The sequence below is a fragment of the Numenius arquata genome, chromosome 3 (assembly GCF_964106895.1).
Source record: "Numenius arquata chromosome 3, bNumArq3.hap1.1, whole genome shotgun sequence".
Lineage (NCBI taxonomy): Eukaryota > Metazoa > Chordata > Aves > Charadriiformes > Scolopacidae > Numenius > Numenius arquata.
The window spans coordinates 25,172,961-25,187,199 of record NC_133578.1 but is presented as its reverse complement, the minus strand read 5'-3'; the positions used below and the strand labels follow the sequence as shown (position 1 = coordinate 25,187,199).

General features: G+C 56.2%; 2 protein-coding genes across 4 annotated transcripts; both read right to left on the bottom strand.

The window, feature by feature from the left end:
• Nucleotides 1-4,374: 4,374 nt before the first annotated feature.
• On the bottom strand, nt 4,375-6,373 carry HOXD8 (homeobox D8). Of its 3 annotated transcripts, XM_074145334.1 has the most exons (3): nt 6,245-6,373; nt 5,815-5,962; nt 4,937-5,232 (listed from the first exon to the last, which is right to left on the bottom strand). In XM_074145334.1, exons 1-3 carry the CDS (start codon nt 6,371-6,373, stop codon nt 4,937-4,939), a joined length of 573 nt encoding a protein of 190 aa, XP_074001435.1. The 3 variants fall into 3 exon arrangements, with proteins under 3 accessions (XP_074001432.1, XP_074001433.1, XP_074001435.1); XM_074145331.1 differs by having other exon boundaries at nt 4,375-5,232; nt 5,815-6,373; XM_074145332.1 differs by having other exon boundaries at nt 4,375-5,229; nt 5,815-6,373.
• A 5,044-nt stretch (nt 6,374-11,417) lies between these two features.
• HOXD9 (homeobox D9) lies at nt 11,418-12,733 on the bottom strand. The gene is made up of 2 exons (XM_074145402.1): nt 12,073-12,733; nt 11,418-11,659 (listed from the first exon to the last, which is right to left on the bottom strand). The coding sequence occupies exons 1-2, from the start codon at nt 12,731-12,733 to the stop codon at nt 11,418-11,420; spliced, it is 903 nt and encodes a 300-aa protein (XP_074001503.1).
• Between the last annotated feature and the right edge of the window lie 1,506 nt (nt 12,734-14,239).

Below are 14,239 nucleotides of genomic sequence, written 5' to 3'. Positions count from 1 at the left end.
GCCCGTGTGCCTCCCGCCGAGCCGACCGGAGCCGCAGCCCCGGCTCGGGCATGGTACCGCGGAGGAAGGATGTGCTTAAACCGTCCTGGCGGGGCGGGCGGGGGCTCCCGGGGCTGGCCTTGGGCACGGCCCCCGGCCCGACCGGCTCGGCGGGGCCGCCCCGCGCCCTCCGCCCCCGCGGGAGCACTGACCCCCATTCTCCTGCGAAAACACCTGTTAAGCTTTAAAGTTACGCGACCGCCCTTCCGCCATGGGGAAAAACAAACCACAGCCTCACCACTCCACGCTTCAGACTTGGCAGGGGGAAAATTACACCCCCCCAAAAAAAGGCCTTTTACTGGAATAAACCCTGCTGCCTGAGCGCGCTGCGCCCCAGCCTTCCGCCCCTCGGCGCGGAGGGTCGTGGATCGCCGCGCTACCGCGGCCCGCAGCGCCTTTTCCGCGCCAGACCGCGCAAGAGCCTCACGCACCCCGCCGCGTGCCCACAACTGTTATGAATAATAATAACACCGATAATTACAGTAGCAATAACAGCAGCAGTACTCGTAGCGATAATAATAATAACAATAGTAATAGCAAGAATAAGGGGCTGCGAGGGACAGGTGATCAAGCGGGGCGGGAGGACAGGGGAGGCGGCCCCGTGCCGCGGTGCGGGACGGTGCGCGGGCGAGGAGAACCGGCGTCCAGCCCGAGGGGAGGCGAGTGCTTACCGGTTCGCGGCACTGCCCGCCTGCGGAGGAGCCCGGGAGGGTCGCTGTAATCCATTTTGCGCCCGCGTAGCAATCCGTGTGCCGGAGGAGATAGCGGCAGCGGGGGCAACAAGCGGCGGGAGAGGAGCGGGGGGCTGGAGGCGGCGGGCGCGGGGCTCCGCGCATCCCTCCGCGGGCACGGGAGAGGACACGGCGTGGGGCCGGGGAGGTGTCAGCGCGCCGGCGGCGGGACCGGCTGCGAGTTTCGGGGAGCGGGACACAAACGTGAGGGCGACTGCCATACACCTCAGCCTAGACAAAGGTTAGGAAAAGAGGGGCTGAGGCTCTCTGAAGGCAGAATGCAGGGGGAAATTCGCCAGGGAAATCAGGAAAAGGCCATGAAAGCGCTCGCTGCCTGCACATGACCAGCCGCAGCCAATGACGAGCCCAAATAGGTCATAAAAAGGTCTATTACCAAGTTGTAAATTTTCTTCAAACAAAAAGGAATTTACTGCAATTCCTTGCGGATTTTGCACATACTGCTTCCCAGCGCCATGTTTCTTTCGCCTGCGCGCTGCGTTTTTACTGAGTCCTCGGTCCCGCCTGCTCGCGGCCTGCGCGCCCCGGGCGCGGTGGCGGGGCCCCGCGGGCACGGCCGGGACGCGGAAGATCCGCGCGGGGAGCGGAGAGCGGAGGCGAGACGCCGCGCAGCGGCCGCGGGGCCACACAAAGGCGAGGGGGGGACACCCACCGCGCTGTCCCGGTGGGACCATGTCTTGTGCCAACTAAGGGGGGCTTTACCCGCATCCCCTTGCCCCGGCTCCTCTGGGCCCGCAAAAAAACCACATTTCCTTTAGCGCCCACTACTGAAGCCGAAGCCGTCGCCGACCTAAAAATAATCCGAGCCGCTTCCCCACCCCATTCGTGCCGTTCCCACAGGTTGCGGCGGGGGCTGTCATCGCGCCCAGGCGGCCCGCAGCCTTCCCGGGAGGGGCTGCCTCCGCCCTCGGTAAAACCTTCCCGGGGGCGCTCGGATCTGGGGCACCAACAGGGAAAACCCGATTCTTAGAAAGTACTCGAAAAGACTAAAACCGGCCGCGTGTCCGCAGGGAATGCTCGGCTCAGAGACGGAAGATTGTGGGTGTTTCTTGCTCAATTTTTCTTTCAGGGAATAGCCGGAGCCTTCCGTCAGTGGCCTCCGTGTTGGTTGTACCTGCCTCGAAAACAGAGTTTAAAAAAAAAAAAAACAAAAAAAAAAACCACCTCCTAAAGATATAGAGTCTTTTTGACACGCTGCTTCAGGCAGTCGCACACCCGTGAATATCACACTCCTGCAGCGTGTCCCTCGGCCGAGGGACCCGCACCTTTGGCGGTGACTCCGCAGCACCCACGGCCGCGCAGAGCTGCTCGACGTGGGAACGGAGAAATCCTGCGGAAACCAAAGGCGCGGTACATCCGCACTGCGGCCGTTGCAGGTGGCCTCTCGCTGCCGCGGCAGCTGCCACACACTCAGCTACGGGTTTTCTCCGCCCAAATATCTCTGCTTGCTCCGGACTCGATGGCTCCAGTTTTACCGGGGGTTTGCCTGGGCCAATTTCTGACTCACTTTTCTTTTTCTTAGAAAAACTCCAAGTACGAAGGAGGGAGAGATTCAGCTGCCAGGCTACGGGGGGAATTACCTTAATAACTACAGGGATTTGTTTTGTTTTTCTTAATAAATAAGACAGAGACAATCTCAGTTACCACTAGGCCTTCGCAATTGGTGTGTGCACAAGGAAGTCATTTTTTTTGCCTGCGTGGCTGCTTTCCCAGTGGGCCGAGGGAGAGCGACGCTAACGGAAACTTCGTCAGGAATATTTTAATTTTATTCTCTTTGTCTGGAAATTAAAAAGAACTACTGCAGCAGCTCTTTCCCGGACAATTATTAGCCTAGGAAGTGCTCCGCTCGGCTGTGAAGGTCTCCGTTGTGCGTTTCCCTCCGCGGGCAGCTCGGGTTTGCAGCGGGCGGCAGCAGCTCGGCTATCCCCGCGGAAGGGCCCGCCGGGAACCCCCTGCACCCAGCCCCCGCCGCAAGCGCAGCGGGGGAAAGAGTCTCATTCCCTGCCTGCAGCCCCAATGCCGATGCCATTGGCAGCGGAGTCTATTTTGAAAACCGAAGGGGTTTTTATGCGTCAGGCGACTTGGGTTTCCTTAAGCGCACCGCCACCACCCCCACATCCTTCCTGGACACTGTGGGCACCGGTGTATTTATGCAAATCCATGCAGCAAAATGTTTACTCCATCGCTTTGCTGCAGTTTCCCCGCGTTTACAGCCTTTAACCAATTACGCGATTAAAATAAACCGAGAACAATAGCTCCGCTCGCTTGTGCCTCCCTCTAGAGCTGGCGCTTTGCAGGAGTGGAAGCGGGCCTGGCTCGGGAGGGGGGAAGAGAAAGGGAAACGAAATGAACCAAAGGAGCCGTACAAATCCCGACCCAGGGGACGGTTCCCGGGAGCGGGGCGGTGGGAGAGGTGGGTGCCGACGCCCGGCACCTCCCCAGGCCCGTGGATGTGAGTTTCCGAGCTCGGCCCCTCTTCCGTCGGGAGCACGCTCGTTTCTGGGGCAGATAGGACAAATTTGTCGTGTTTGTCGCAGCGGCTGGCGCGGTTTCCTTCACGGAACCCTCGATCACGGAGGTGTGAGGCGGTGGGGAAAAAATGACGCAGAAATCTTAGTAGGGATTTATACTTCATACCTCAGCCCTCTGCCTGCTGTTCCTAAAAAGGACTGCTCTCGGCCGTCCCCTCAGATACTGCGGTCTGCGGGACCACGCCGCGGAGCGGGAGAATGGGGAGGGAGGGGAGAGGGGGAGATAAATTAAACCGTTTTACTGAGCAGAGCGGACTTTTCTTCCCGTGGCTGCCCGGAACCGTGCGGCAGGCTCTGCTCTCGCCGCTGGGGCCTCCGCTAGGAAACGCACCCAAACCGTGCGAAAATATTTAAGGGGAAATCAAGCCCTTTTTTTTTCCGGTTACGCGTGGCTGGGACCACAAGATCGTTACAGCTCCCGCGATAGCCCCACGCAAGGCCGCAAAAGCTTTGCATTTCTCTGCTCATCCACCGTCCTCGGGGGAGGCTAGGCCCCATCTGGCCGCGGTTCACACGGCGGTGCTGGAAGCTCCGCACCGGTCGGGAGTAGCCCTCGGGGCCGACGAGGACCCATCGTGCGCCCCGGTCTCGTCTCTCCCCAGCCGGGCTGGCAGCGGACGGCACCTCCGGTAAAGGCCGTGTTTGCCGGCAGCGGGCCTCCTACCCCGTCGCCCCGCAGTCTCCGGGAGGGAAAGGGAGGGGGAGCGCAGAGGAAAAGGCGATGGCAGGGCCCAGGGGCACACGTCGAGAGGGTCGTGGCGTGGGCTCAGGCCGCAGGTGGGGCCCATCCCCGCTGCTTCCACCCCGGCCCCGCAGAACGCGCGGCTGGCGGCCTCCGAAATGGCAGTGACGGTGGTAGGGCGTGCGGGCGGCACCCAGCGAAAATCAGGTTTTGTATTCAATATGCGATTTCCAGACTCCACAGAAACCCAGCGTCGGAGGACGGATGGGGGAAAGGCGCAGGAGGGAAATAGTCCAGACACAGAGAGGCTCTGAAAGTTGTTGGAGGAGTGAATTACAAAAAGGATATCAGGAAGCCGATACATTTTATATTTGAATAAATTTGGTTTATTTTAATCAAATATCGATAGCAGAAGGTTAAATATATTTCTAAGATCTTTTCTTCAAATTTATTAGATTTATTTAATTTACTCAACATAAGATAAGAACAAGAATTAAAATAGTACAAGTGCACTTGTCTTGATTAATAAAGCGTTGTTAAATGTCTTGCTTATTGGTATTTATTATTAGGAAGTTTATGTTGTTTCCCGCAATCACCGTCTTTTAAGATTGCAAAAAAAAAAAATATTTTTTTTTAATATATATATCATTTGAAATGTATTGCTACAAACTCTGTATCAAATTTCCAAAAGAAGTAGATGTACTGTTAAATCTAGAGATTTTTCCGGATACAGTTAAAAAAAAAAAAAGCAAAACAAAACACAACAAAACAAAACCACAAACGACTGAAGCACCCGAGCAAAGAAATGTCAAGCGGAGGGACACGGGGTCACTCGTCCCACGGCAGGACCGCGTACAGGGGGAGACGGACCGAGGTGTCGGGCTATGGTGCTGGTTATTTTTGATAGCCTTTCACAAAGGCTTTTAGGGCAAAATTTAATTCGTCTGGCCTTCAGCTCTGTCTTCTTCCAGATCATGTGCTTCCTTTTTCGTCTCCCCTTCCTTCCCCTCCTGTCTGGAAGCGGGGAATTTGTCCTTGTTGTTCTCTTTTTTCCATTTCATCCTCCTGTTCTGAAACCAGATCTTTACCTGCCTCTCGGTGAGTCCTAGCGAGTGGGACACCTCGATCCTCCTCTTCCTGGTCAGATAGGGGTTAAAGAGGAACTCCTTTTCCAGCTCTAGAGTCTGGAATCGACTGTATGTTTGTCTTCCTCTCCTCCTACCCGGCGCTGCTGTTTAAAACAAAAACACAGGGTTTTGGGGGTTGGTGTGGCCGTTCAAAACAAGGCGCAGGCAGGGAGCGAGGGCTCGGGTCCCTCTGGAAATCCCTCGGGGGAAGCCCCACAGAAACGCAGGGAGAGAAAGCAGAGGGCACGGAGGAGTCTAGAGCTTTACACACAAGTGCGGGAAAAATAGCGACAGCAAGATGCACGAAGTGCCTCAGCTCTCCCCCTGGACCGAGTTTACGGGGTCACTTTATTATCTGTGAACCGGCACCCCTCGGGCCTGCACCCTTCCCGTTCGGGCAGCGGCGGCGGGAGCCGGGCGAGCGTGTCAGCTGCACCTCTGTGTCCAAGAGGCGACTTTAAGGCTACTCTTGGGGTGACAGCCACCTTCTGCAGAGGTTTCTGTTTGCTTGCTGTATCGCTTTATTATCGCAAGCCACCGCGGTGATAGGAATCGCGGGGAGAGCGGGAGAGAGAGTGGGAGGCAGAGGCAGGGAGCGAGAAGGCAGCGAGAAAGAAGCGGGAGGCGGAAAAGAAAAGTTTCAAACTCAGACGTGAGATGGAAGCAAATTTTTGACTGCGTCCAACCTTGTGGTCTCATCCAGGGAAACATTTGAGCAGGAGACGAGCTCTGATTTAAGTGGTCTGGTTCCTCGCCAATATTAGCACTGGACGATTTACAGTCAGGATATTGTACCAGCTCGGCCTCTTGCTGTGTCGTAAAAATCTGCTGTCTCTGTAAGTTATCGTATCCGTAAAATTTAGCGGGCTCCCCGTGACAGGTAACCCCGCTGCAGGGGGCAGGAGGCGGAGGCGCAGCGGGGGGAGGCGGAGGCGGCTGGTAGGCGGCCGTGGGGCTCCCCCCGGCCGGCTGGTAAAAGTCCGGGGCCGCGCCGCCGCCACCCCCCGCCCCGCCGGGCGCGGGGTGCGGAAAGCCGGCGGCGGCCGCGCCGTTCCCGTAGAGCAGGGCGGCGGCAGCGGCGGCGGCGGCGGCGGCGGCGGCGTGGCGGCCGCTCACCTCGGGCGCGAAGTGACAGTCGTAGTAGGGGGGATTGATGGGCTCCCCCGCCGCCGCCGCCGCCGCGGCCGCCGCCGCCGCCGCCGCCTTGTACTTGGAGTAGAGCGGGTTGACAAAGTAGGAGCTCATCGGGGAGGGGGCAGCGGCGGGCGGGGGAGCGGGCGCGGGCACGGGGCGCTGCTCCCGCCGCCGCCGCCGCCGGTGCCTCTACGCCGCGCTCATGCCGCCGCCGCCGCTCGCCCGTGCGCTCCCCGCTCCTGCTCTCCGTGTATGTGGTGACCAGGACTGGAATATAATCGCTCCCAAAATGACCTGCCTCACTGCTTTTACTATTTCCTATTAGGCACACAGCAGCCCGCGCACGCACACGCGCACACACACACACACACACACGCTCATGAGCTCAGGGGGGACTTTTGGCTTCAGTTTACATGTGCCGCTCCTCAGGCGAGAAAAAAACCCGGCGCAGCCCTGCCCGGTTCCACCCCAGCCGCGGCGTCCCCGCTCCCCCCGCCGGTGTGCGCTCGCCAGGAGCCGCTGACAACCCCCGCCGCGAAGGGGCGAGGCGGCCGCGCAGATCCCGCGCGATAACCGCAGGCGCGCTGCCCGGGGCGAGGCCGCCCGGCCCGCCCAATCTGCGCTGCCTGGGGCTTCGGGCCGCCGCTAAGCACTGCAGCGCGGCCTGCTCCGCCGGCCGGGAACGGCAGGGACCCGGCCGAGGGAGCCGGCGCCCGGCGCAGGCAGCCGTGGGTGTCGGCGAGGGCGGCTGGGGGGCCTGAAGAGCGGCAGCGTGCAGAAGCCGGACCCCGGTGCCAGCGGGCCCCCTGGGTCATTTCCTTGCAGGCGAGCAGAGGGCTGGGAAATGAGATGCACATTTACCCTTGACGCCGTGCACGCATGGCTGAGGCTCCAGGTTAATTGATACTTAATGGAAATCATGCCTATGAATATACTTTCCATCATTTCACCCTTGGTGGACGTCATTATCGAGGCAGAGAGAGAGAGGGGAAAAAAAAAAAAAAAAAAAGAAAAAGAAAAATGAGTGGGTGAGCGGTTAGCACCGCTCGGGGACGCGGTCCGAAGTAAGCGAGCCCTGTTCGCCGGGAGGAAGGAAGGAAGGCGCTGCCCGGCGTGGTCAGCGCTGCCCCGGCTCCCCGGGCCGGCCGCCTCCGGCCGCCTGCGCGGCCCCCGCTCCCCGCGCTCCCAGGAGCGCCTTCTCCAGTCCTGTCTTCCCTGCTTCTTGCAGTGGGAACCAGCTTTTCGGACAGACACCCCCAGGAGCTCGAGCCCGCCCTATTTTGAAGACAGACGAAAAATGTGGGTGAAATATAATACTGGCCCCGCCAGAGCCACGTGTGACCGTCTGGTGTGAATTGACAAAAAATATTTGTGGTTACATAAAAGACATCGCAGGCTCCTTCCCCATCACACCCCGCTCCCCCTATCCCCCCCCACACCCCACCCCCGCCGCCTCCATGCCAATTAACTGGCTTTATCCAGGTGAACAGCCCGGCTGCCCCGCATATGAGCGCCCGGACGGGCCCTGAGCCCGCAGCGACATCTCCGCCTGATGGCCCCAGAGGCCTGGCGACCACGGGGCACACGCCTTTGGGAAGCCGGCGCAGGTCCATGGACCCTCGTGCAGCCCGGGGACAGGCTGGGAGGGGGAGAAGCCGGGGAGGGAGGGGTGCACACGAAATTTTGTATATTACAAGGATAGACAGTAGCAAAAGCCCATCGCAAGAGTGTAGCGGGAAGGCAGGAGGCCCAGCCGGGCAGGGCGGGAGCGGCGGCAGTGAAACACCGCCTCACCCTGCGGAGGGGCGCGGAGGGGCAGCGGCTGCTGCCGGATCCGCGCCCGGCGCCCCCTCCCCCCGCCCCTCGGCGTGCCCATCCCGCCGGAGCGTCAGTCCCGCGGGCCAGGACCGCCACCCGCGGAACCAGCAGCGAAACCGCGGTTCCCTCACTTCGGAGGGGCGCGCAGAGCGCTGCGCGGTGCGCGGAGTCCTGCGCGAGGAGCGTGGCGCGGCTGCGGCGCTAGGGTGGAGCGCGGGCGCCCTCTGGCGGCGCGCGACGGCGGCGGCAGGCAGCGGCCCCCGCCCCGCGCTGCCCGCGCTGCCCGCGCTGCCCTCCGCTCTCCCGGCCCGGCGCCGGCCGGCGGCTCCGTCAGGAACCCAAACGGCTCCGCAAGGCCCCGGTGCCACTACGGGACACCGGCGCGGCCCTGCACTGCCCGGCCATGAGCGGCTCTTCCTTTCCTTTCTGTTTTTCTTTTGGGTTGGATTTCTTTTTTTTTTTTTTTTTTTTTTTTGTGCCGATCGGAGTTTCCAGAGCCATTTTCTTAGCACATTTCGGTGACCCTCTTTTATTTTTTTGCCAGTGCTATAATTAACTGCATACAAAGAATGCGCCTCGTTTACACATGGCAGCCAGGAAAGACGCCTGAGCTTTGAAGACCGCTGCTATCGCGTTTTCGATCATGTTTCCCCACATATTACACCAAGCATTCTCCATGTGTGGTAGTTTCAGAGTTATACGTTTTTGTCTTGAACATGCTATTTTGTTTCCCCGTGCATTTATGTATTTATGGATTGATTTATGTAAACGAAAGTAAAGATGAATCTTGTTTCACCACCGCCCCCCCCTTCATCACACATGCCTGTGAATTATTCGGTATAACGCGTGTGCGTGTGCACGCCACTGTGCATATGTACAAACACGTATTAACACAACCAACGGATAGGAATTAAATTATTGTTCAGTTTGCCGCTAAAAATAATTTCCATGGAAGAACTGCGTTTCGTCGTTCGAGACGCTTGGTTACTTTCTGCCATTTTGAAATAAACGCACACAATATTAGAAATAGGTAAACAAAAGGGGAAAAATAAAAAAGGAAAATATACAAGGTAAAACCTGTCAATCGGCCTGAAATGAAATATCATGAAGACATGGTGTGGGCTTGGTGACGATTTCTTACCGGAGACTGCTGGAATCAACATAATAGAGTGTTGTGTGGCAAGAATATTGTTTACGTTTTGTTAGTTACAGATCACCTCCCCTCACAGTCGTTTGCGAAAATATTAAGTCTAACACCTTAGGATTCATCGCAGTAGAATATCCAATAAAATATACTTCAACAAATCAGTGGACTTTGTAAAATCGCTCAGTTTCGTGACCTTCGGGTCTTTTTTGAGTCTGTTGCCTTGGCCCAACGCTGACATATTGAAATTTATAGTCCAAGATTTTAAGACCTAGTTTGTCTGCATTTTTTGCTTTTTCTTCCCCCTCTCTAACAAACACAAACATCAAAATAAGGTGGTTTCAAAGAAAAGCGCCATAGCATATCGTAAACTCATTAGGTCCAGACGTCTAGCCATCTCAATGGTTTTATTATACCACGGTTCTTCCTGTTTTAAAAGAATTATAGGTATCTTCTCGACAATGGATGGGAAGCAATGCAACACCTTTTCCTGGCACTGCATGCTTTCGCCTTTTTTTTTTTCTTTCTTTCTTTTTTTTTTTTTTTTTTTTTAACAGAGGTAAAAAAAAACATTAAACACCAGGTCTCTCAGCTCTCCCCTTAATCTTGAATTAACCGAACTGCTCGTAAATATTTACGGGTCCTTCATTTTAATGGTTGCTCTTTAAACAAAGCATTTTTTACAATGAACTTCATCTCAATTATCTTGATAAAGTCATGTGTGTTTATAAATGCAGAAGTCATGAGGCGCGTTGCTAAATGAGCTCTCGGCAACAAAGCTTAAAGCTGAACGTTTGGAAGCAGCCGTGTGTGTGTCCCGTCTCCCCCCCCCCCCCCTCTCCGAGCTTTCCAATCTTCAGCTTAAAGAGCACAGAGATTAGAAACGGGAAAAAAAAAAAAAAAAAAAAAAAAAAAGAGTTTTTAAGCAAATCGCTATCATTTTGCTTCACTGGCTACGGAGGACGGGTGCGGAAGTATTTCCTAAATTATCCCAAGAGATGGCTGATGTTTCGTAGACCGCTCGCACGGCCGGCACTGGGGAGCGCGGTGCGGCAGCAGGCGCGCACCTACGCGGAGCGGCCGAGGCCGGCCTCGCCGCCACTGACCTCCAAGAGCAAATAACCATTAGGTGAGGGCGGGAGGAAAGGGATTTTCCCCCGGCCTTTGTGCCTGCCAGAGGTGCTGGTGCCCCGGCAGCGCGGCCGGGCTTCCCCGCGGCCCCGTCCCGGCGGCGCTCGGCCCGCGGCGGCCGGCGCGGGGGCTGCGCGGTGGGGTCGGCGGAGCGGAGGGCATCGCGAGGGGCGCACAGATTTCTCCTCTCACCGCAGCGCTGTCGTTCGGTCACGGCAGACTTTATTGTGTAATAACTGACAACAATTACAACAGGTCCGTAGTTCGAGACACGGAGTGGTTAATTAATACAACAGTCACCGGGGGCAGGGAATCCAGCTAGCCGGGGGACCGGGAGACGTTAGGCCTATTGCGAACGGCTTCAAGGTTGAGACAACCTCCTAAAAGTGCACTAAAGGGGGGGAATGGCTCGTGGCCTGGCTGTGGCATCTATTGCGAAGGAGCAAAATTCAGACCTAGAAAGCAGAGGTTTTGGGTCAGGTTTCCTCTTAGTTAATCGTGGACAACACAGCACCCCCATGGATTTAAGCGACTGTAATTTAATATATATTTTATTATCGTAATTATAATTAATTTCCTTACCTTTATTTTGGCAAAGTAACTATCTAGACTACATCACTTTTAAGAAACATGTCAAACATTTAACATCAGATAGAGTTCCCAAAACTAACGTGCACTCACAATATCTTCAACCAAACGGTCTGGGAAGGAGGAGGGGGAGAGGATGAAGCGACTCTGCAAAACACGTTGGCGAGCAAGACAAAATTTCCCGAAATACCTGACATAGACCACGTTTCACTTCTATCAAAAAAAAAAAAAAAAAAAAAAAAAAAAAGGACCAGATTGATTTAAAGTTCCCGGGGTGGGGAGGGGAGTGGGGGGGCGCAGAAGGAGGAGGAGAAACGTATGGGGGGCTGAAGGGGCAGGGGAAGAATAAAACCAAACAAACGAGAAAAAAAAAAGGCAAAAACCAACAACCAAAAACCCGAACCCAAAACAAACCCTAAAAGCCCCAAACTCAAAACTAAAGCAATATTCCCCAACTGCGCTTCTACCCCAGCGTTAGTCTCCTTTATTGCCTTTCTCCTTGTTCATCTTTTTCATTTTCATTCTTCTGTTCTGAAACCAGATTTTGACCTGTCTCTCTGTGAGATTTAAAATCCTAGCTACTTCGTAACGGCGGTCTCGGGTGAGGTACATGTTAAAGAGAAATTCCTTTTCCAGTTCCAGAGTTTGATACTTTGTGTAGGGACAACGCTTTTTCCTCGTTGAACGAGCGTGGATCCAGTTTGCTGCAGGGTTATCTGGAAGAAGGGAGGTATATAGGGAACGAGGGGAGAGGGGGGGAGAGAAAGGTCGTTAAATTAATTTAACGAAGGATGGACTGTTTTCACAACTTCGGAGGAATTATCATAAAAGCCTTAATGCCCCAGTCTGTTTACTGTACAAATGATGTCTTGATGGTAGGTGGTTATGTGGAGTCTTTTATGGGTGCTTGTTGCTGCTTGCGCTGGGGTAGGCGTCTAGACGTTTTTATAGGTTAGTAAAACTATCAGTTTTGCACATTCGAGCCTTACAGGTTTCGGCAATAAATCAAAGGGGCAATTTCTTTCTTTCTTTATTTCTTTCTTTCTTTCTCTCCCTCTCTCTCTGCCCCTCTCTCTGCCTCTCTCCCTCTCTCTCTCTCCCCCTTTTTTTTTTTTTTTTTTTTACTTACTTGGGTCAAGTTGCTGCTGTTTCTCCTCCTTCAGATCGCTGCTCGGGCTGGGGTTGTGGCTGCAGGCGGCGGGGTCCTTGGAGCTGCCGGCAGCCGCCTTCTCCCGGGGCTCCTGGAGGAAGGAGCTGCACGTGTACTCGGGCACACCGATCCCCTGGGACTCCCGGGACGAGGAGCACTCAGTCCTTTTGGAGGAGGAGGAGGAGGAGGAAGACGAGGAGGCGGCTGCTCCCGTCTCCGGCTTTATCCCGTAGTGGCGCCCGTTGGTGGAGCCGGAGCTGGACGCGGAGCCGCCGCTGCCGCCGCCGCCGCCGCTGCCGCCGCCGCCGCCGCCGCCCGGGAAGCCCGGGAAGGGCTCAATCCAGGAGCGCACGTAGCGGCCGGCGTCGGCTGCCCCTAAGTGGGGCTGGTGCATGTAGGGGTGGTAGATCCCGGTCATTGCCGCAGACGGCTGAGGGTGAACCGTGGACCAGGAGGTGGAGAACACGGTGGATTTTGGTGCAAAGCTACAGGAGGAAAAATCTGAACTCTCTGCAACACCTGATGGCCTGGAGGTCGCACTGTGACCTCCTTGGACGAATCTACTCCCGTAAACTTCTTCGCTTTCATGGCCTATGAGAGAATCGACATAATAGTTACTTATGGTGCCACTAGACGACATTTTAGGCTCCCCTCTTAGTCATATAAAAGGTTACACTGTTAACTGTATATGATACCCTCCCGGAGAACAATCGTAGTATTTTGCAGACTGCAACCCTCAACCATTGGTTGCGGAGCCCACGTGATCATATTTACCAATACTGCGAGTAAATCAATCCGCTAAACTGGGGCTGCTGTGATTAAAAAAAAAATCATCATCAACAACGGCCCCGCACAGCGCGCCGGGGCCGCCCGCCCTGCCTGCCCTGCCCGCCCTGCCTGCCCCCTTGCCCGCCCGCCCTGCCCTGCCCAGCCCTGCCTGCCCGGCTTGCCCGTCTGCCTGCCCTGCTTGCCCGCCTGCCCAGCCCGCCTTCGCTGCCCGTCTGCCCAGCCCGCCTGCCTGCCTGCCCTGCCTGCCTGCCTGCTTGCCCTGCCTGCCTGCCTGCCCTGCCTGCCCTGCCTGCCCGGGGTGCGGCGGGCGTGGCCGCCCTGGCAGCCCACGGCCGCGGCGGGCGCGGACTATTTCTTCACCTCCTCTGAGTGATTTCTGCCATTCATTTCTTAATCAATGAGAGGCAGGGTGTTTAAATAAATCCAACAGCCTTGGCTTGCTAATCACACTCCAAGCTGCTGAGGAAACCCGCTGGGAAAGGGGGATTCTTGCCTGTAAAAACAAACCATCGCAAGCTGGGACTGTAACGACTTCTCATAAAACAGGAAAATGTTACAGTAAAAGCACATTGCGGTACTTCCATATTTCAGAGCATGTGCGGGTATTATTATCCGCCGCCCCCCTCCCCCCTCCTCGGACTGAAAATTTCCGTGGAAAGGATACACTTTTAAAAAGAGATGCCCATTGTGTTGTTTTAAAACAGGTGGAAGACCTCTGTAATGATTTTATGCCTTTCAATAAAAATTTTATGAGGTGTATTTGATTATAGATTAATGTGTCCCTAATAAAATGGACGGATGGAAACAGCAAAGCCTGTGTCTCCGAGCACAACTGACGTGTGGCTGAACACATGCTCCTGTATCTGCGAAACTTTGGGGCTACACAGCTCCAACACAGCCCCCCCTTAGGGGTGCCCTGCGCGGCCCGGGAGAGGACGCGGGCAAACGCTGCCCGGAGGAGGCCGCCCGGCCCCGCAAGCAGGCGGGCGGGCAGGCAGGCAGGCAGGCAGGCTGCCATTGCCCCCCGCTCGCCGGCAGAGCTGCCTCCTCCGCCCCTAGTTCAGGGGGAGCGGGGCCGGGCCGCGCTGGCCACGTTCAATGCCTACGTGAGATTTTTTTTTTGCCCTCTTTGCTTTCTTTTCCCTCCCTTCCCTCCTCTCCCTTTCCTCCCGGCCCGGTTACCCTTCCCCGAGCGAAACGGTGCCCGGTTAGTACTGGAAACTAGTTTACCCATGGTCTTCTGCCCACGCCGGCTCTCCCGGGCGAGGGACGGTGGCTGTGTCGGGATCTGGAGGAAATGCAGAGGGTTAGTGGGGAGCCCGCAGCACGGCCCGCCGAGGGCACAAACAACAGCGCT